General features: G+C 42.2%; 1 protein-coding gene across 2 annotated transcripts in view; it reads right to left on the bottom strand.

Moving 5' to 3' along the window:
• The window catches only part of HGSNAT (heparan-alpha-glucosaminide N-acetyltransferase), a 55,918-nt gene that overhangs the window by 26,004 nt on the left and 6,087 nt on the right, over positions 1-23,827 (bottom strand). For both annotated transcript variants that reach the window (XM_056569064.1, XM_056569058.1), the window contains exons 2-9: positions 22,973-23,085; positions 19,429-19,556; positions 17,810-17,931; positions 17,620-17,689; positions 13,092-13,161; positions 11,006-11,109; positions 9,211-9,287; positions 8,872-8,902 (exon numbers count right to left, since the gene is read on the bottom strand). In XM_056569064.1, the coding sequence (XP_056425039.1) occupies positions 8,872-8,902; positions 9,211-9,287; positions 11,006-11,109; positions 13,092-13,161; positions 17,620-17,689; positions 17,810-17,931; positions 19,429-19,556; positions 22,973-23,085 (715 nt within the window). The remainder of the gene's footprint in view (positions 1-8,871; positions 8,903-9,210; positions 9,288-11,005; positions 11,110-13,091; positions 13,162-17,619; positions 17,690-17,809; positions 17,932-19,428; positions 19,557-22,972; positions 23,086-23,827) is intronic.

Genomic DNA, 23,827 nt, shown 5'->3' with positions numbered 1-23,827 from the left:
CTCCCTCAGTCTGTTCAGTGGGCAGAGCGATGACGCGGCCCTTCTATCAAGCCGAGGGGGAGTCGCTGCCGGCCGCAGACAGGACTAGGTGAGAGGAGCTCCCCGCCCAGGGGACTACTTATGGGGCTGGCGGGGAGCGTCTTCTAAGTTCATATCCTCACCATCCCTGGGGGCAGGAGCGTCCCCTGGGGTTAATGAGGATTTTACCCTGTAAAACACTTTGCCAAGAGTTATATAGAGTAAAATCTGATAATTGTTTCCCTTTATAATTATATTTTAATAGTTCGGATATTTATGCACACAGCGTTACCAAATATTTGAAAAAAAGAGGAGAGGGGGGGGGGGGGGGGGGAGAATTCAAACTTGTTTAGTTGAGGGGCTTTTTTACATTGATCGCCTTATATTTTTTTTCACACTTTCTCCTCATAGGGCAGTGCATTCCACAGGGTGTCTCCAGTTGTTTCAGAACTACAACTCACAGCATGCCCTAAGCAGCCAAAGGCTGTAGGCCATGCTGGGAGTTGTAGTTTTGTAACAGCTGGAGACACACAGATGCACTCGTGTTTGCAAACACTGATCATTGCTGTGCCATAGAAGCCTATAAGCACAGCACTGATCAGTGTTATCGGCGCTCCATTCCTACAGGCTGCTAAGGCTGCCTGCAAATTGGAGCGCCGATCGGACAAGCCGGAGGCGGGTAGGGAACCTCCGTTCCTCTCTGCTGATTAGGACCTGCGGGTTTTGCCGCAGGTGTCCCGATCAGCTCCACTGAGCTACCGAAGAGTGCGTTAGCCATTTTAGACGCTGCAATCAACGTTGATCGCGGCGTCTAAAGGATTAATGGCGGACATCACCCAGATCGGCATAAGCCAGCTGATCGGGACCTCGCGGGTGTCCCAATCAGCTCCACTGAGCTTCCGAAGACCATTTAAGCCAATTTAGGGTTTATGTCAGACATCACCAGGATCGGTGATGTCCGGCATTAACCAATATGAAGCGAGCTCAGCTCCTGAGCTCGCTTCATACACCCGTGCACAGCTGCGCTGTATTAATACAGCGCCCGGTCGTGGTCGTGGAGCAAAGAACTCCGAGAATCTGAAAAAAAAATTTGCTGCTCTATATAAAGTTGGCCTAGGCTATAAAGAACTTTGCTCAGATGCTGCAACTGAGGAGGCAAGACCATACAGCGTTTTCGCTGTACAGGTTCCACTCAAAACAGGCCTCGCCATGGTCGACCAAAGAAGTTGAGTGCACATGCTCAGTGCCATATCCAGAGGTTGTCTTTGGGAAATAGACATATGAGTGCTGTCAGCATTGCTGCAGAGATTGAAGGAGAAACGAAGGGGGGGGGGGGGGGGTCAGCCTGTCAGTGCACACAGCATATGCGACACATTGCTGCAAACTGGTCTCCATGTCATCTTAGAAGTAAGCCTCTTCTAAGGATGATTCACAGGAAAGCCCACTAGCAGTTTGCTGAAGACAAGCAGACTAAGGACGTGGATTACTGGAACCGTGTCCTGTGATCCGATGAGACCAATATAAACTTATTTGGTACAATAAAGTCAAGAGTATGTGGCAATAACCAGGTGAGGAGCACAAAGACAAGTGTGTCTTCTTGCCTACAGTCAAGTATGATGGTGGGAGTGTCATGGTCTGGGGTTGCATGGCTGCTGCTGGCACTGGGGAGCTACAGTTCATTGAGGAAACCATGAATGGCAACATGTACTGTTACATACTGAAGAAGAGCATGATCCACTTCCTTTAGAAACTGGTCTGCAGGGCAATATTCCAACATTACAACGACCCCAAACACACCTCCAAGACCAACACTGCCTTGCTAAAGAAGCTGAGGGTACAGGTGATGGACTGGCCACGCATGTCTTTAGATTGCCCCCTTCATCATTATGCTAATGGAGGCCGTAGGTGAGTGTTCTGTGTGCTCACCCGCACCCTTGATTAGCATAATAATGAAGGGGGCAGGCCCAACAGGGAGTCTGCGAATAAACAACGGATTTAGGTAAGTGACCCTTCATTTTACAGCTCTTCATCTGAAATATAACCTAGTATACTGGGTTTAGTGAGGGTAAACTAACTGTCAGATTCTCTTTAACCCCTTAAGGACTGAGCGTTTTTTCCGTTTTTGCACTTTCGTTTTTTCCTCCTTTTAAAAATCATTACTCTTTCAATTTTGCACCTGAAAATCCATATGATGGCTTATTTTTTGAACCCCCAAATCTTCTTTGTAATGACATCAGTCATTTTACCCTAAAATCTATGAAAAAACGAAAAAAAATCATTGTGTGACAAAATTGAAGAAAAAACGCCATTTTGTAACTTTTGGGGGCTTCCATTTCTACTCAGTAAATTTTTTGGTAAAAATTACACCTTATGTTTATTCAGTAGGTCCATATGATTAAAATGATACCCTACTTATATAGGTTTGATTTTGTCGTACTTCTGGAAAAAATAACTACATGCAGGAAAATGTATATGTTTTAAATTGTCCTCTTTTGACCCCTATAACTTATGGGGCGGTATGAGGGCTCATTTTTTGCGCTGTGATCTGAAGTTTTTAGCGGTACCATTTTTGTATTGTTCGGACTTTTTGATTGCTTTTTCATTTTTTCTGGATAAAAAGTGACCAAAAATAAGCTATTTTGGACTTTGTAATTTTTTTTTCACATACGCCATTGACCGTTATATTAACGATATATTTTTATAATTCGGACATTTTCGCACGCGGCGATACCACATATGGTCACTTTTATTTACACAGTTTTTTTTTTTTTTTTAAATGGGAAAAGGGTGGCAATGCAAACTTTTGTTAGGGAAGGGGTTAAATGATCTTTATTACCGTATTTATCGGCGTATAACACGCACTTTTTAGGCTAAAATTTTTAGCCTAAAGTCTATGTGCGTGTTATACGCCGATAAGCCGCTGCAGTTCAATGATTTAAAGCGGGCGCTTTAAAGGAGAAGTCCCATGTAGAAAAAGTATTGTGTTTTAAATGCAGAAGCAAAAGTTATATCCCTTTGTAAATCACTGACTTTACCCATCTTGTAAGTAAAACCTGTTTTTTAGCTTCTTTGTTCAGAGAGGAAGTTCAGCAGCTCCCTGTTCTGATGACTTGCGACCCCCCATTGAGCTGCATTATGCTGGGGGCCGTGATGTCACAATTTCCCATAGTTCTGTGTGCTGCCTGCAGCTTAGCCAGCTCTGTGCACGGCAAGGGAACCTCCCATGTGCAGCTTCAGCCAATCATAGAAGCCCCAGTGAGCTGAGCAAGCATCTTCATCTCCTCGGCAGGGAAGCATCTGACAGCCAGCTCAGTGTTTATAACAGCAAGAACAGTGTCCCAATGTCCCGAGAAGAAGCAGAGGGGGAGGGGGAGATCCCTGCTTTGCCCTGCACTGATCACAATCTGACAGCAGGTCAGTCTGAAAGAACGATGTCCTAAGAATAGAAGCAGGGGGAGGGAAACACTGAGCCTGCTGTTAGGAAAGTGATCAGTGTCTAGGTCAGTGTATCCCAACCAGGGTGCCTTCAGCTGTTGCAAAACTAAAACTCCCAGGCATGCTGGGAGTTGTAGTTTCACAACAGCTGGAGGCACCCTGGTTAGGAAGCACTGGTCTAGGCTGGGCTACTTCTATGATGAACTGAAGGGCATTATGGGAGACAGGAAGTCAGGGACCTCCATGGACCAGGAAGTACCGATCTTTCAGAGGGGATTGCAGGAGAAGTGAGAGGGTGAGATACATGAGGAGCAGATTGTCAGAATGGTGAGCTGATGCACTTTCACATGATATAAAAAAAATTGTGACTTGGTCCATGATACTTCTTCTTTAAATCAATGAACTGCAGCAGCTTTGCAGGTGCAGAGGCAGCCAGCGCTGCCGACTTCTCTGCCCCTGCCTGCCCTGGGGTCTAGAGCCCTGCTGCTGGCCCTTCTCTCCCCCTGGCTGTCGGCGCCGCTGCCCCATTGCCGGCGCCGCTTCTCTCCCCCTGGCTATCGGCGCCGGCAATGGGGCGCCGGCACCGATAGTCAGGGGGAGAGAATGGGCAGCAGCGCCGATAGCCAGGGGGAGAGAAGGGCCGGCAGCAGGGCTCTAGACCCAAGGGCAGCGACGGCCTCTCTCCCCCTGCCCTTCCTGGGGGTGTATCGGGGTATACACGCGCACACACGCACCCTCATTTTACCATGGATATTTGGGTAAAAAACTTTTTTTACCCAAATATCCTTGGTAAAATGAGGGTGCGTGTTATAGGCCGGTGCGTGGTATACCCCGATAAATACGGTAACCTTTTTTTTCCCACTTTTTTTTTTTTTGCAATGTTAAAGCCCCTATAGGGGGCTATAACACTGCACACACTGATCTGTTACATTGATCTTTGTTATCCCATAGGATAACATAGATCAATGATTCTGCCGCTTGACTGCTCATGCCTGGATCTCAGGCACTGAGCAGTTATTCGGCGATCGGACACCAGGAGGAAGGTAGGGGGACCCCCCCTCGTGTCCTACAGCTGTTCGGGACGCCGTGATTTCACCGCGAGGGTCCCGAACAGCCCACTGAGCTAGGCAGGAGCAGTTTAGTTTCACTTTAGACACGGTGATCAACTTTGTCTAAAGGGTTAATAGCACGCGGCACCGCGATCAGTGTCGCACACCATTAGCCATGGGTCCCGGCCATTACTAGGTGCCAGGCCCGACTTTTATAGAAAGGTAGTGGACTGCGTCCTTAATGAGTTAAGGCAGTGCTGGAAAATAATCGTGGCCACACATAACACTGACACTTTGGGACAAATTTGGACACTTTAGTTCCCAAGTTTTAGACATTAAAGTGTACCTGTCCGATCCCACAAAAAAAAAAAAAAAAAAAAATTTTATATATGTCTCTATCACCCATATTTCAGTAAAACATTGCATATTACAGCTGCTCAATGTTTTTTTTCCATCTTGTCAAAAGGGAGGTGGTGTGTCCTTCCCTTGCCTGCACCGTGATGACTCCTCCTCTCTCACTCTGCTGACTCACTGTTCTGGGGAGTGAGCCTGGCAGCCCTGCTTTGTAACCCTTTCCTTTGTGGATTTATGCTGTACACACACAATGATTAATGGAGATTTCCTGTACTCTACCACCAAAGTAAATATGGTGAATGTCTTACTTAGATCTTCAGTTGTAGTTTTGGAATAGTTGGAGGTACAGTGTTTGGATAACTCTTTTTACAGCAGTGTTGCCTTCAGTTATGTGCGTACAGCTTTTGCAAAACTACAACTCCCAGCATGCCCAGATATCCGTCAACTGTCCAGGCATGCTTGGAGTTGTAGTTTTGCAACAGCTGGAGGCACATGATTGGTAAAACTGAGTTACAGCAGTGTTGCTGCAAACTGGGTTCCTCCTGCAGCCTTGTCAATCAGCCATCTCGTGTCCATGACCCTTGGACACCCTCATGCTGCTGTGGGACTCAGTGTCCCAGGAGGTATGGGGATCTCTAGTGGTGGGATTTTCAAAAGGCAGTTTTCTTTCATAAAATGTGGGGGAAAAAATGTAAGAAGGACTGACACGATCGGAACCAGCCGAAGGTACTACATGCTCTTATTTTTTGTATTTATTCCTTGACCCTCAGCTATTTTAGCTATAAAAAGAATTATCCAGACAACCTTTTTAAATTATAAAAAACAAACAAACAAAAAGAAAAAAACTGTCATTGCAAAATGCGATATGATTTTGGGTAAGGCCCCTTTCACACTATAAAGTTTTTCTGTTAAAAGATCCGTTATAAACATCTGTTAGAAAAGCCTTAAAAACGGATGTTAAACGTCCATTACAAAATCCCATTCAAGTCTATGTGATTTTTTGATTATCCGTTATGACCCATTATAGCCCCTCATGAATAACGGACATTATTTGTGACGGAAGAAAAAACGGCACATGCACAAATTTTTCTTCCGTCACAAGAAACGGGTAAATTAACGGCCGTTATTTTTAACATTGAAGTCTATGGCAAACGAATGAGCCTTTATGTCATCCGTTTGCACCTGGTTTATAATATCTGTTATTACTTCTTAGCATGCTCAGAAGAGGTGACATCAGCAGACTCCTGCAGTGCTGAGGCACTACTACTACTACTCCCATCATAGAACAGACTTGTTTCCATGATGGCAGTAGTAATTCCCCGGCTGCGGGAGTCTGCCGGTGGCTGGGGAGGCTACATTAGTGTGCTTAGATTCACACTGGAGGGGACTGAGGAGCAATCTGCAAGTCGGGCCTATGGCTGCCGTAATTTGGTTCCTGGTTTTATTTATCTGGCCAGGTAGGTTAGTTCATAGGACCCGCACCATTTGAGAAAACTTGGCATTGTGTGCGGGCTCAAGTGTGTCCTTCATATAAGGATATACTGGCTAATATCTCAATTTTACATCAGTTTTGAGGGTTAGCTAATGTCATTGTTTACATTAACCACAGCTGTGAAACCATATTGTGATCCGTAGGTGCAGGTCCTCCACTCCAACGTAGGTGCACAACTGCACTTGGAGTTGAGCCCCTTGTATCACCTTAGATCACATCAATGTAAGTGTTACATTAGTGTTTGTACTACTACCCCCATCATGGAACAGACTCTGTTCCATGATGGGGGTTGTAGCACACTGGCTGAGGGATTGATCGCACTGGGTCTCACTTGTGAGTCCCCAGGCGATTAGAAGTTATTAAGCAAGGGAGCGGGCGGCATAGTCCGCAACCCTGCGATGTATTGTGTGTTTTTACTTTTATTTTTTAAATCTCCCCCCCCGGGGAGCCCTGAATGTCTGGAACTGAGGAGCCATTCAGGACTCCCAGCAGGGTTTTTAAAATGAACATTGTGAGTGGCAGCGGGGGGGCCATATTTATATTAAAAGTGCTGTGGGGGCGCAAAATATATAGCACTGCTGGGGGGTCAGACAAATACCTATGGCCGGCATTTATCCTTGTAGGTAGAAGTGAAGCATTTTTCTACACCTTTTTTGTATGCTGGTAATGTGTAGAAGCACCAAATTTATTAAAGGGTCGCAGAGCATTTGATACATTTTGTGCAGGTCACATTTTCTGAAATTTCTCTCACATACACCAAAAAGCTACGCCAGGTCTGGGCTGGTGTAGTTTTAGAGACTTTTCAGTGGCTTTGCGCCTTTTTTGCGCCTTTTCACAAAAAGGCGCAGTTCATAAAACCCTTCCATATCATGTGTATTTCCAAAATCAGTGGATTGCACCTCAAAATCAGCAGAAATGTGTAAACCAAAAGGCGCAAATAAACCCTGCTTGCGCCTTTTGTAGACACAAAAAACTGTCTAAAACACAATGATAAATGTCGGCCTATATATCTAGCCCCCCCAGCGCATTTATAATATGCCCACCGCAGCGCATTAATAAAAGATATGACCCCCGCAGGCGCATTTCTAATGTGCCCCCCCCCCCCCCCGCAGCACATTGGTCATATTATGCCAACCCAGCGCTATATGTGAAAAGTATATCTATCAGCAGCTGGCCGGCCCGATGATGCTGATACAATACGTTTCATACATTGCGCTGCAGGGGCATATGTATATAGAAGCGCTGGGGCAGACATATAGCGTTATCTGCCCCGCACAGCACTTCTATATACATATGCCACCGCAGCGCTATATGTGAAGAGTATATCTCTGAGCAGCCGGTCGGCCCGGTGATGCTGATAGAAATACTTTTCATACATAGTACTGCGGTGGCATATGTATATAGAAGTGCTGTGGTGGGCAGATAATGCTATATGTCTGCCCCAGCGCTTCTATATACATATGCCCCAGCAGCGTAATGTATGAAACGAATTGTATCAGCATCATTGGGCAGGCCAGCTGCTGATAGATATACTTTTCACATATAGCGCTGCGGTGGCATAATATGACAAATGTGCTACGGGGGGCACATTATAAATGCACCGGTGGGGGTATATATTTATAAATGCGCCGGCAGGGGTCATATCTTTATTAATGCGCTGCGGGGGGCATATTATAAATGTGCTGGGGGGCTAGATATATAGGCTATATGTCTGCCCCCCTGCAGCACTATATATCTTGCCCCCCCCACAGTGCTTTTACTCTACATATGGCCCCCACTGCCACTCACAATGTTCATTTTAAAAACCCCGCTGGGAGCCCTGAATAGCTCCTCGGTGCAGGCCATTCAGGGCTCCCCGCGGGGGATTTAAAAATGAAAGTAAAAACACACTATACATTGCAGGGTTGTGGAGCATGCCGCCAGCTCCCCTGTCTGATAACTTTAATTGCATCGAGACCCAGAAGTGAGACCCAGTGCGATCAATCCCTCAGCCCCTGTACTACAACCCCCATCATGGAACAGACTGTTCCATGAAGGGGGTAGTAGTACAAACACTAATGTAGCCTCACCAGCCACCCGCAGCCAGGGAACTACTACCCCCATCATGGAAACTAGTCTGTTCCATGACGGGAGTAATAGTAGTCCCAGCTGTGGGAGTCTGTAGGCAGAGGTGTTAAAACGGCTGTACATGATGGATGTTTATAAAAAGGTTCTTAACGGATTAATATGCCCCGTATTTTGATGGACATTATTCAGCTGTTAGCATCCATTATTTCATACGTTATTATACATGTGTTTTTATGGATGTTTAATAACGGATGAATACTCATAGTGTGAAAGGAGCCTAAAGCGAATAAAGGCTTTAGGTAGTCAGGCTTTAGAAGTACTAAGTGCCTTTTTACAAGACGTGGTGCAGTCCAAGTCCATGATCCATGATGTAGACAACTGCCTGTGCACTAAGGAGCATTACTGGCTGTACATAGCCTAATTATAGTAAATAGGATCTATATATAAAATGCTTACCAAGGAAAAACCAGATCTGCTATTGTGAGACCTATAATTAAATAAAAGAAGGACAGAAAGTTCTTATAAAGTAAAGTAAGTGCACCAGTTTTATGCATTTATTGCTTACTGCAGTATAGTGGACTATATGGATGCTCATACAGAAAGAAATAATGCTTCTCCTGCACATATGTTATAATCAAAACAGCCCATTGAATTGTATTAGAGCATTTGGTCTGTAGGTTTCTATGTGATCACATTAATATACCTCATGCATCCACCTTTTATGTGAAATTTCTGGGAGGGAACAGGAATTAGTTTTGTAAAAATGACATTGTTTAATAGCCCAAGAAAACTAACCATTCCAGCTCTGATGCTTGAAGAACCAGTAGCCTCCTCCTCCATAATTCACAAACACCATGATTATAAGAGAGAGCCTGGGACCAGAAAAACACAATTATTTGGGTCAAAACTCCCCCCCCCCCCCCCCCCCCCCCAATTTATAAAAAAATAAAAAACACATAAAATGCATCTCTAAAACACACATTTGTACAGTTCCACATAAAGTAATGTCCTCTTTTAGATGCCCATACAAAACCAAACCAGCATGTGCTACTAAAAGGTGCACCTTGTATTGTAACTGAGCGTCCTGCATGGCTGACTGGGCCCAAAATCCAGTGTATGCAGCTTTGTAGCCACTTAGCCAAAGGAGACATTTATCTGACACACTGGGTGCACTATTTAGGGATAGAATTAACACCTGCTGGTTTTCTTATTGCATCTGTCCTTCAGACACACTGACCAAGATTAACAGCTGCAAATGCACCACAAATTTGTCACATTATTTTATATATTATATAATAATAATTTTAGAAAGGTTTGGTGCAACAGGTACGCCAACTAATTATTGGTTTAAATATACATTAGACATTACACTACAGATATGCCAATTTTATCAATCCACCTGATACACTGCTATATCTCATGCATGTGAAGACTATCCATCTATGTTCTCAGTCTGTCTAATAATTAGACAGGTTTAGTAATTCTATGCTACCATCTTTAAGGCCTCAATTACATATGTCTGGCAGAGTTTCCCTTTGGCGCTGTGGAAAAGGCACCTGAGGGAAACTGATTGTAGAACTGATCCCCTTCATTTCTCAAGTTGGACGACGGGCGGTGGGACATGTAGTATGGGCGCCGGACAGGGGATGCATCTTGCTGTATTTTCCTGTCCAGCAAGCCCAACTAGGCAACACTGAATCCTTAACAACTGATGCCAACTAATGCACTTATATCTTCAGTTGTGGCATCAGCTGCGGAGAGTTTGAGGCTGGGTTTACAGAGCCAGACATATGTGAACCCTGCCTTAAATAAAGGCAACTACAAGAGGTCCATAAAGGGTTAATTTAGATATCACTGAGCGTGATCACCAGAGGGCTATACAATACATGGACATAAAACTGACTCTAGGAAACTATAGGATCAGTTTTGTCATCACTTTTATTTTTTTGTTTTGTATAGTTTTTGCCCGTGGAAAAAAAAAAACTACAGGACTAAATATATCTATATCTAAGGATGGGTTCATACTAGCACAATGCTAAACTAATAATAAGGGTCCATCTGGGTTCAGTCATGTTATTTGTCATTCTGACAGGATAGACAGTGCTACATTCCTCAAATTTGACAACATTTAAAAAAAAAAAACTCAAACCATTTCTAAAAAAAACATAAAAAAACTCAAACCATTTCTAACCTCTACAATACTAAATGTTTAGACATCTGAATGTGAAGGTGTAAGAAATGATGCCTCTATATGTTGATTTCTTTCACCTGTATCCTTCCCGTTTATTGTTGTACTTACTGAACCCTTATTTCCCTGTGGTACACATGCCTATATTATTCTGTACCCCACAGTGAAGTGGCTGGGGCCTTAGTTTTCTACTCATCCCATCGATTACTGTCAGGCTGACTGTATTCTGAGCCATTATTGTTTGTCTTCTGATTGTTGTAGGTTTCCTGGTGAATGTTTATTTTTTTCAGTTTCCCACCCCTCTTCCCCCTCTTCCTTTTTGTTCCCTCCCTCTCCAATTTACCTATTTTACTCCAATAAACTTTCTTGAATAAGAAAAACATCTATACAGCAAATAGTTACCCTCTAAATGTGTCCAGTGACCTGAGTCTTTGGGGAACAGTATTCCAGGAAACGTAATGTGCATCCTGGCTGCACAGGTCAGCCCTATTAGGGGAACCAAGCTCCTATAAGACAAAACACATCAGACAATCTTTTGCTGTCAATACATGAAATAAACTAAATATGCACCATGCCAATTACTTCTTGTAAACCCTGTAGAATTTATAATACTGACACAAAGGCACAAAGAGAAGGTTCTTTTAATGAAATGTAGAGACTTTACGTCAGAGCAAATACACAAATCATAGATATGAGATAGGTCATCAATGTTTGAAGGGGGGGGCACAACCTTAAGGGCTGCCATTGTAAAGAATAAATAAAGTTTACTCGAAAAAAAATGCCCTAGATCTAGTATTGACATAAATGTAATATATTGTTCTTTTGCAGGAAGAGTTCTATTTCTCAATATGTTGTGTGGTACTCATAAGTCATTGGTTAGCTTGTTTCTTAAAGTTACAACATGAATTGGTTCCATTGTAATGTGAACATTTTGTGCCTATTAACTATAAACCTATAGAAAAATTGGTCATTGGTTCTGAAACACTCAAAATGTCAACCCAAAATAGGAAATAATGAACGATTATAGAAAAAGGAGTAGATAACTAATACAGATAAAGCAAGCCTTGTACAGTACACTTTATCAAAAAATTACATTTTACCAGAAAAACACAAGTTTGAAGGAATTGTCCGGTACGGACTATTCTTATTCTATCCTGCCTGGGCTGCAAAATAAACTCTCACTTACCTTCCTACATTCCCCACTCCACTACAGCTGATCGGTCGGCTGGGCTGTCTGCTACCTACTTCCTTCCTTTAGTCCGGTACGTCACACGGCGCTTCAGCCTATCACGGGCCGCAGTGATGTCCCGCCTCAGCCGGTGATAGGCTGAAGTGCAGTGTGACATTCCTGTAGGTAGCAGACAGCCCAGCCGACCGATCAGCTGAAGCGAAGCTCCAGGGGAACATAGGAAGGTAAGTGAAAGCTTATTTGCACTTTTTTGCAGACCAGGCAGGATAGACGAATAATCCATACCGGACAATTCCTTTAACCTTTCCCTCATCATTTGTGTAGTACTTTTCACATACTGGAGGGCCCCAAGGACACTCCAGTATGTATATGAAGAAATCACTGGCACAAGAATATTTATTTTTCTTTACCTCTGACCCCATGATTAATATGTGTGCAAGTTTAACATCTCGTTTGGCAACATTTAAAAACACCTTTTTTCTTACGAAGTGATATGTAAGATTGTTTTTTGTTTTTACTTTTAGTCAGACAAAGATAAAAATGGAGCCATCAACTGGCGTAACAATTTTTTGTCTTCTAAAAAACATTCTTGGATCTGAATTTTTTTTAAATAACTCCCGTAGTACAAATCAGTCAACTCCGTCACAGAGTTTACACTGAACACAGAGAGAAGAGCTTTTAGACTTTTTATGTAAATACCTTAACAAAACGCTGGAACGTGTATGAGAACTTTACGTCAAAGCAAAGAAGTTATAGAGGTGTGAAAGGTTAGAAGGTTTAAATTTGGTGCTGCCAGAATAGCTTTATGTCATTTTTGGTCTAAGGGTTAATGAGGGTGATAGGATAGTATATATATATATATATATATATATATATATATATATATATATATATATATATATATATATATACACACACACACACACACACACACACACACACACACAAATGGCCAATAGTGTTGTGCATTTTTTTCTCAGAAGGGGGTACAAATCCTGATGCATGATAATGTTATTGTGCATCTATGTTTATTTCATACAGGGTTTTTTTTTATATTTACATGGTGCAAAATTGGAGGGAAAAATTCTTGAAGTTGTTTCTTGATTGTACAAATGGTCAAATGCCAGTATCTCAACACACAGGGTGGAGCATAGAAGTAAATGGTTCTACAAGTGGCATTTATGCAACGTTGCCCGCTCTCCATTTTTATCCTTTATGTACAAACATTGAGTCATATCTGTGGTTTGTGTATTTGCTATGAAGTAAAAAAAGAAAAAGCTTGGGTATTAAATCACTTACAGAATTAATGAGTCGATCTGTTTCAACAGGGTTAATCCGCTTGCATAACCAATTCTGTACGGTGTTCAGTCTATACAAACATAAAAAGAAGAAGCAAATTTAACCTCAAAATTCTCAAATAATAAGAGAAGGGTAAAAAAAAAAAAAAAAAAAACTTTTCATCAAGTTTGGAATAAATGGTAGGGATATGGTTTGGTGCTTTTTTTGTTCCCCTCCCCTTAGTCTGCCCGAGGGATGGGTTGGGTAAGTGTAAATTTCTTTGATAAGAACTATGGTCACAAATAATAATTTAATCTTGATATTAGAAGTGTATAGACCATGAGGGAGATTTAACAAAACCTGTGTAGAGGAATAGTGGTGCAGTTGCCCATGGCAACCAATCAGATTCCTTCTTTCATTTTTAAAGGGACCTGGGAAAAATGAAAGAAGCCATCTGATTGGTGGCCAGGGGCTACTGCACCACTATTCCTCTACACAGGTTTTGTCATCTCGATGTTTATAATATTGTGTATGTGATGTTTACAATTTTTGTATCATGGGTTGTACTCTGATATATACAATGTGGATTGTTTGACATTCGTAATTTATGTATCATGAGAGTATGTGCATAATGTTTTCTTTTTTGTAATCATGTTTCCTAATTTTGTATATTTGTGAAAAATTGTAATAAAGAAGTATTTAATAATATAACGGATATTAGATAGGACCTCCTATGAAAAGCAAAATACTTCCGATAGGCATACAACATATTGATTATAGGAGTTCAAAACAGTAGAAACATATAGCTGGCACAGCAATACAAAAAAATCTACAGGAATGCCACCAGACTCAGGAACAGCAGGGCAGTGCTTTATTCACCATAGGAAGAGCAATTCAAATGTCCACAACAAAAACAGGCAAAATGGCGCTCACCCAAATCCGTTCCAAATGGACCATCGCTTGTTAAAACCATCGTATGTTGAGGGATCCGTGCAATGTAAAAGTATAGGACAGTGGTCTACAACCTGCGAACCTCCAGATGTTGCAAAACTACAACACTCAGCATGCCCGGACAGCCAACGGCTGTCCGGGCATGCTGGGAGTTGTAGTTTTGCAACATCTGGATGTCCGCAGGTTGAAGACCACTGGTATTGGAGGTTATACTCACCTGTCCCCGCCGCTCCAGACCGTCACCGCTGTCCTGGATGTCGCCTTCCATTGCTGTCGCTGTGTCCCGGGGGTGTCCCCGACGCTCCGGTAAGGCTTCTGCTTCCCCGGCATCCTTGCTCTCCGTCGCCGCCATCATGTTGTTACGCACGCCGCTCCTATTGGATGACGGGACGGCGTGCGCAGCGACGTGATGACGACGATGGAGAGCCCCGACGATGCAGAGGATCCTAAGAGGACGCGCCGGAGCCCCGAGGACAGGTAAGTGATCATCAGCGGACCACACGGGGCACCGTAAACGGCTATCCGTTGGCAGCTGAAGCAGTCTGCGCTGCCGGATAGCCGTTTATGCGATGGCCCCGACATACAAAAGCATCATATGTTGATGCTGCCTTCAACATGCGATGGCCTCTGAGAGGCCATCATATGTTGAAATGATCGTATGTTGGGGCCATCGTAGGTCGGGTGGGTCCACTGTACTTAATACAATCTTGATGCTTTACTTAGTCCAAGAAAGTACAAGTTCTAAAAAAGCTCCTGTGGCATTGAACTGTACTGTCATCAGGCATCAAGATTGATTGTAAGTATTTGGCCGAATGCCACTCTGCCCTGTTTTGTTGTGTACTATTGACTATAACCCAGACAGACAATTACATGATAAATCCATACATATATCAAAAATATTACATATGACCAGAGTATTATTTCTAACCTGTGGCCAAGTGAATAGGGCAATGGAGAACGGTGAAAGTTAAAATGCTATTGCTGCACATGACCAGAGTTAGGGCATGGCGATATCCTCCTGCTTTTATTGATCAGAATCAAACACATTTGGCAGCACAACTGGTAATACAGTTTTATCATTCGGTTAATTTAATAGCTCATGACACCATTTTTTTTGAGCACCTCATGGTATTACCGACACAGGGGGAAGATTTACAAAGTGTGACATTTACATACTCTGCACTTATCTAAAGCTCAGTTTATGCATGCTGTACTATGCATACCAGCCGTACAACTAAATTAGTTAAAAATGTATTTAAAAAAAAAAAAAAAACACAAAAACAAGACAACAAAAAAAAAATGTTAGGAGGAAAGCTGTGTTTTGCATAACAACAACTCTAATTGTTGGCACAGCTGCATAAAAAGGGAAGAATAAATGCTGATTTCATTAAAAAAAAAAAGATGCAAAAAAAAGTTCCTGTTTTATTGCACATTTTGATCATCTAACGCTATAAGTATTAGAACACTACATTACAATATATTCAACGCAATGTTAATTACAATAAACATTTTCCTTTTATCCTTCAACTGTAAAATTTCCAGAGCGCATAGACTTCTTTTATAACTATCTTATATGTCTTCTATAACTAGCATAAAGGACCTATAAAGTATAGTTTTATTTTTTCTTGAATGTAGAAAGACTGACTGCATTACATGAAACAATAAGGCTGGGTTCACAATGTAGAATCTCCACCGGAGATCCTGAGGTGGACGCTAGGACTGCATTGCCGTCGACAGCAATGAATCTCTGAGTGGATCAGCCAGAAGAGCCGCTCAGAAATGCATTGTCATCTATGGGGGCTGCAATGCAGTCCACACGGTTCAAGCATAGAGTGAGGATCTCTCGAAATTCCAGACGGAGATTCAGCAGTGTGAACCTGGCCTAAGCGTATGTGTACAGGGGCAATAATACTCACCTGTGTGCAGCGCCATCGTTTGTCTCAGAGCGGTCAGAGCATCAGGGTCCTGTCCTGAAGCTCCCTTTTATTTCAATGGGAGCTTCAGAGCTGGATTGTGTGGAAAAAAAAAGTGCTATATCACTTCTTTTTCCACGTGGTACCATTGAAGTCAATGGGAAATTCATTTTATTGGTTAATCTGAATGGTTTTTGGAGGTGGAAATTGGCATGTTTTCACATAACAAAAATAAATTAAAAATACATAAAACACTGTGTTCATGTGAACATACACTAGAACTGTTGGGTCATGGCCGGCCTAATGAAGTGAGCAGATGCAGGGACTCCAGACTACAGGGAGCTGCTGACCTGTATAAGGGTACGTTCACACAAGCGGATCCCCATTGCGTATTACGCTGCAGATCCGCCACCGAAGGACCGCTGTATGCTGCCTTTACAGGTTCCTGCTCGGAGCGGCAATACACCGCTACAACCAGACACACTGAAGCGATGTGCGAGTCGCTGACACATCGCGGACGCTCTCCCTGCTCTATGAGCTAGGCCGAGAGCTGCCGCGATGAGCAAGTATACAGCGCATGTGCATGGCAACTCGCACATCGCAGTGTGTCTGCTTGTAGTGGCGTAGCGCTCTGAGCAGGCACCTGTAAAGGCAGCATACAGCAGTCGTTCAGCGGCGGATCTGCAGCGTTATACGTGCTGGTGATCCGCTTGTGGGAACGTACCCTAAAGGTACGTTCACATGGGCGGATTATCTGCATAATTTTTGCTGCAGAAAATCCACAGTGGATTTTGCTACCATTGACTTCAATAGGTCCAAAGGAAAATCTGCAAATCTGCCTCTATTACGGATTTTCTGCCGACCCATTTAAGTCAATGGTAGCAAAAATTCACATACGCTGCGCAAATTTCGCAGGTAATCCGTCCGTGTGACAGTAAGGGTAGGTTCATACGTACTGGTCATCCAAGAATTTCCCCCCGGCGGGGTTTCCATGGCGGAATTTCCTCGAATATGTTATAGACCCCATTGAGATCAACGCAATCTGCTGCTGATTTTTGACTACAGAGATTTCACCGTTAAAAATCTGCATAGGTTAATCTGCTTGTGTGGATGTACCCTTACAAGCCCTAATTTAGGCTACAAATACTGTTTTTCCTGAGTTCTATACTCTTATTGTTGCCTACCTCCACACCTGACAGTAGAAAGATGCTTTCTGTCATCAAGACAACCTCAGGAAAAAAACAGTAACCATCTAAAAAGATCTCAGCCCCTCTGCTTAGGCACCAAAACACTTGAGAAATCTTAACATTTCACCAGATAACACCTTCTACATACCTCCCCCTTCCAGAGCTCTGTTGTTCAACATGTTATTTCCTATAAGCTTTTTAAATGTAATATCCCTATAATTTACTTGGGGGGACTTCAACCCCATGGGATAAAAATTTAGTTTTTTCACGCACAGGTAGATTTCCACCCTACTGCTTTTCAGGATCCTGTTATGAGCAATGATCTGAGAGGCATATGAAAATACCATAAAAGCATTTTTTGGACATCTATGCCTCTTTTGGCATCTTTTCCAGGTTTGATTTTAAGTTAAGACTGATTCCATAAAGTATCAAGACACAACAAGTATCGTACATTATGAAAAGATTATAAAGGCTAAAACATAGTAAGTATATTCTTACCGTAACAAGAACGATCCTAGGGACAGACATATAAAGATGGCAATATATATAAAAAAAGCGATGATGATTGCTGCAAAGAAAAAAAATGGTGATTTTAGGTAGAACTAATAAAATGTAGGTATTTTATTTTGATCATATTCAAGTATTATATAAAATACAAGTGTTGCATTTGCAACGTAAAAGTACTCACGAAGATTAGTGTAACCTGGGTTCTGATTAATAATTATTTCACACGTTACATCTTTGGTAGCGGAATGGTTGCTCTTTACCCACAAGGAGTAGTTTCCAAATTCTCTAAACCTGTAATTAATGCTGTAGAGGAAAGATATAAAGATACATGACAACTGTGATGCTTAGTGTATTTTGAAGAAATTCTGCCATTGTAGAACAGAAGAAATAGTTGGGGGGGGGGGGGGGATTGAGTAAAAACGGGACTGAAAACCCTAGCATACAACAGTTTGTATACAGTTCAGTCAGAAAACTGTATACGGGGCAAAAAATGAGCCGACCAGAGTCACTGTTTGACTCCAGATGGCTCATTAGAATGAATGAGAAGGGGGCCGGGTCCGTCTGGGATACGGGAGCACCTGGTTTTCACTCCACCCAGCCAAATCCGGTTCCCGTACTAAGAAAACATGACGCAAATCCAGCCTTACGCTGATTATGGGGAAGTGTTATCATTGTTTTTAGAGTCTTTTTTGCTTATACTTGGGACATTAAATGTCATACGAGCACCAAAGCATTTATTTTTTTTTTACTTTTGGTTGTAAGCAAAAAGCTACGATCTTACAAAAGTCAATTTCAGTTTTCACTTTGCAGTGGTAAAGGATTCAAGTACAAATGTCGCACATAAACCACAAACCCCTCCAAAACACCGTAAATATACACCAGCTCAGACCTGGCTTATAAAACTGCCTTTGGGAAGCATTTTTAAACAGCCATAACTGCAACTTTTTGTGCAGAAAATTTGCAGAGAAGAAGAGGAATCCTACAAAATGGTGTTCTGAATTTTAAAAATTGGTCAACCCCCCTTTAATAGTATGATAAATATTTTGCACGAGAAAAAAAGAGTAAAGCAAAAATAAAATGACTTCAAAAACACACTTTTCAAAAGACAACAATGATAATTATTGAAATTAATATGACTGACATTAAAGGGCTTATCCGGGAATCGAAAAACAGAGCTATTTTCTTTAAAAACCGCTCCATGTCTGTCCCCAGGTTGGATCTGGTATTACAACTTGGCTTCATTCAATTCATTGGAACTGAACTGCAGAACCACACCCAATCTGGAGACAGACAGGGAGCGGTTTATTAAATAAATTATCTCCGTTTTTCTTTTCCTGGATAACTTTTAATGGAAGTGGCATCAACCTATCCGGGAAATATGGAAATCTGAGAATGATTGGCATTGACATCCAAAAATGAAGAGTTATCCCTATTGCACAGGATACAGAATAACCAGATCATAAATGGAGTCCGACTGCTGGGACTCAATCTTGGAAAAAAAAAGAAAAAAAAAAAAAAAGAATATAATTATCCCCAGAATTAATGGAGTGACGGCGAGCTCAGTATTATTTGAAAGCCCCATAGAGAATGAATAGAGCACTGGCTACACCATACATTCGGAGGACAACTTATCATGGTTTTCAGGATCAGCTAATTCTCTCCCATCCCGTAGACATAACTTTTTAATTGGGTAACAATTAGAAAACAGGACAACACCGCAGCCCTCCATTCTAGCGAAATGTAGCTCCAATAATTGACATATGCATATAGAAATTAGGAAAAGTCATATTAAAAACTCACCGACAGAGTTCTGTTTTCTCTGAGGTAGTATTGATTTGCAGAGTAATTGGGTGCCGTGTATCTATTACAGCTACATCACTAGGATGTTCCATCCGATGGTCTGCTATAGCTAACGTTTGATACAGACACTGACAGGAGAAGGGAAATATTACTGTCATTTTTAATACAATACAATAAATACAATAAAATTGGAAAACTAAGTTTGAACAACTCAAGTGTAAAGACACATGGACCATAGTCCATAATCAGTAAGGGACTGCAGTATAGCCAAAGGTAAACAGACCCAACCTTAACCCCTTAAAGGGGTACTCCGGTTGAAATTTTTTTTTTTTTTTTTTAATCAACTGGTGCCAAGTTACACAGATTTGTAAACTACTTCTATTAAAAAATCTTAATCCTTCCAGTACTTATCAGCTGCTGTATACTAAAGAGTAGGGATCGACCGATTATCGGTATGGCCGATATTATCGGCCGATAATCACGATTTTGGGCATAATCGGTATCGGCAATTACCTTGTCGATAAGCCGATAATGCCCCGCCCCGCCCCCCTTGACCCGCCGCACCGCACCCCCCGACCCACCGCGTCGCACCCCCCACCGTAGTGCTGGGCGGTATACTGGTATGGATTTTTGCCCATATCGCTATACCGGTCGGGCCCCTCCCCCACCCTCCGAGTCAATAAAAAAAATAAAAAATGAACTTACCCGTAATGGGGGTGGTCCGGGCCATCCATCCTTCCTTCCTTCCTTCCTGTAGTGTCCGGCGCCATTCCGGGTGGAGGGTGAACCGGTCCGGGCTGTCCTTCTCCGGGGGTCCTCTTCTCCACTCCGGGCAGGCTCCGGCCTAGTACGCTGCATAGACGCCGCTACGCCGTGACGTCAGGTGCGTCGCTGCGCACAGGCGTCACTGCGTAGCGGCGTCTATGCAGCGTACTAGGCCGGAGCCTGCCCGGAGTGGAAAAGAGGACCGCCGGAGAAGGACAGCCCGTACCGGTGCACCCTCCACCCGGAATGGCGCCGGACACTACAGGAAGGAAGAATGGATGGCCCGGACCACCCTGACAGGTAGGGGGAGAGAAGCGGGTGGTGGCGGCGGTGGCCTATGGCACCACAAAAGCCACTGCAGTGCATTGATTTAAAGCGCCAGCTTTAAATCAATGACCTGCAGCGGTGTCGGGGGGGATAAATAGCCGATAACTTATACCCGAATATCGGTATAAGTTATCGGCTATCGGCCCTAACCTCCACCGATTATCGGTATCGGCCCTAAAAAAAACGATATCAGTCGATCCCTACTAAAAGAGGAAGTTCTTTTCTTTTTGAATTTCTTTTCTGTCTGACTACAGTGCTCTCAGCTGACACCCCTGTCCAGAGCAGGATAGGTTTGCTATGGGGATTTCCTCATCTCCTTTTTAAATCCATAACTCTCTTATTTTTTCACCTACAGACCCATTTAAGCGAAGTTTTTCACAAGAGCAATTGTACTTTGTAATGATCTCTTTCATTTTACCATAAGATGTACCATGAAACCAAAAAATGTACATTTGCGGGCAAAAATTTATGAGAAAACTGCAATTTTGCAACTTTTGGAGGGTTTGGTTTAACAAAATTTATATGCATAAAATTGTCCTTTTCTGACCCCTATAACTTTTTTATTTTTCCCATATATGAGGATGTATGAGGGCTCGTTTGTTGTGCCATGATCTGTAGTTTTCATCTGTAGTTTTTTCTGATACACGATGTGATTAAAAATCTGTATTTTTGGTGTTTGATTTTTCTACATTTACACCGTTTAGCATGTGTGATTATAAACATTATATTTTAATCGTTTGGACGCGGTGATACCAAATATGTCAACTTTTTCCCCTTTTTTTGTAAACTGGGGAAATAAGGGGGATTTCATTTTTTGTTAGGGGATGGAGTTTTCTATAATTTTAGAACCTTTTTTTTATTTATTTATTTTTACACTCTAAGTCAAATCATTAGATTGCATTTACTGTATAATGCTATGCATATTGAATAGCATCATAAAGTGTGATCGGCGATCCACTGATCTAGCCTGGCTAAGCCAAAACATTTTTTAAGAAGGATATTAGAAAAACTATTGTTTTTCAAAGATGTAATACATATAAAAAGTTTTTATATCTGACAGTGCCCACTTAGGGGACCCATGGACACATAGTAAATGTCAGCGGACCAGATGCTTATCCTATGTGTATGGGTGTGCGCCGATTCTCGACAGACAGACTATGTGAGTGGGAGAAAAGGAATAGGCAGTTGATTTTTAATGTTTTGTTGACAATGCTTTTGTAGGTAAGCCACTTCCAGACACCTAACATGTCTCTAGCATTCTCTGTGGAGAATAGAAGGGATAGTTAACTGCAGCGTCAAATCATCATCAAATACGCAACATATACTCCAAGTGTGACCCTACCCTTAAAGGTCTGAAAATGCTGTTTAATTTACAGGCAGCATATTACAGAGCAGATTTACATATATTACAAAATAGATTTACATATAGTTTTGTGGTGGAAAAATTTGTATAACTTGTAACTTTTTTACAAAATTTTCTACATAGGAGTCCAGTGGGTAGTCCTTCTGAATGACTGACATCCTTTCCTGTATGAGCATGCATGCAGAGATAGCCGTCACTCACTCTTAGGACCACCCACTGGACTCCTAAGCCCAGAATAAAACAGAGATTTACATGAACAAAATTCCAGGTATATTGAATGTTTCCGATAAAGATATATATCAATCTGCCAAACTCCTTCAGGTCTATATTGTGATGCTGGCAGATCAGATTGCATGTGAAATGCAATGTATCAGATAAAAAAAAAAAACATATGGAGGGGATTGTGTAATAGGACTAAGTAATAGCTTGTGATCTTTCTACATGCAATCACCAAGTATGCCAGCTTATTGGATTAGAAAGGAGTACTGCAGCCATAAACACTTATCCCCTATCCACAGGATTAGTGTATGATAGCAGGGGTCCCACCACCAGGAGAACCCTGCAATCTCTAGTACGGGGACCCAGCATTACCTTGGCTCTGTGCGGCCAATGCGCGGGTCATTGACATCAATGAGGTTGATAACGTGCCCCCTCCATACAGCTCTATGGGAGAAGCGGGAATGCATGAACGATGCATCTCTGCCTCTCTCATAGACATACATAGAGGGGGCGTGTCTGCCGCAGTGGCCCAGTACAGGAGATTATGGGTGGTCTCCGTGTTAGGACTTCCCACGATCAGACACTTGGCTGCAGATCTTCTTTAAACAAATGTCAATCAAGGAAAAAAAAAAAGAAAAAATTATATTATATTATATATACATACACACACAGTATATCAAAATCACCTGCCTTTTCCCATTTTTTTTGTTTTACCATATGTTCAAATAAAATGTGTCATTTTAAAGTACAGGTGGTCCTATAAAAATGTAATGCAAAAAATCCAAATTGGTTGAGTCCACATGGTCAAAATCTGTTTTTCCCTTAAGGGTTAAGTACAAGCAAAAGGAAAAAAAAAAAAGAAAGTCATACCTGGTAACACTGGTCAGAACGCCAATAAACATCAAACTTCTCAGTGGACAACTCATTGTTTATCAGCAGAAGAGCTTGGTCCATTTTTAGATGAGCTGGCCTTTTGGTAAGGCCTACATTCAGAAACAAAAACATACAAAAATGTCAAAGGCACTATATATGTGTGTATATAACAAATGGTAAAGACCTACCATTGCCACAATGCTATGATCCAGTAGTCAAGCCATCACAATTCAGGCCTAGCCAGTGTTGCCCAGAGCCTTACGTAGAATAAACCATGACCCTTATATAGCAACTCTGGGTGACAGCAGGTAAGCTCAAGTTTTCTATCTTCTATATTTTCACAAGCAAATCACACGCTGAAGAAACTATATTCTTTATTTTAACTTTTCTGTATACTACTTTCAATCCAGTATACAAAATATTATGTGTCCACCTCACATATGAGCAAACCATAAAGGCAATGGCAGTGGTGTGTCCAACTACAAGGTAGTGCCCTCCTCCCTTTGGCAGGCGTCTGATCATTTGATCATTTGCAGTGTGGCGATGAGGCCTCCACTAGGAATGGAGACTATTGTTCAGCTACGCACAATGTTTTGGGATCTGCCTTCTTTGTCAAGCCTCAAAGGGGTTGAAGACAAAACTGCCATTGCCTTTGGGAGTTGTGGTTTATAAAAAGCAGCATACCTGGGCACTCTTGGGCGATTATTATTATGGTTTGTTCGTGTGATGTGGACAAAATATTTTGCATGCTAGTTTTGAAGTAATATAAATAAAAAAGTCAGAATAAGCTGTATAGTATATTCAGGGTGTATTCTTGTAATTAACTTGCCCTCTTTTCCTGCTTCCAATGCA

Source organism: Hyla sarda, chromosome 1, assembly GCF_029499605.1.
Source record: "Hyla sarda isolate aHylSar1 chromosome 1, aHylSar1.hap1, whole genome shotgun sequence".
NCBI lineage: Eukaryota > Metazoa > Chordata > Amphibia > Anura > Hylidae > Hyla > Hyla sarda.
This window is presented reverse-complemented; position numbering and strand designations above follow the sequence as displayed.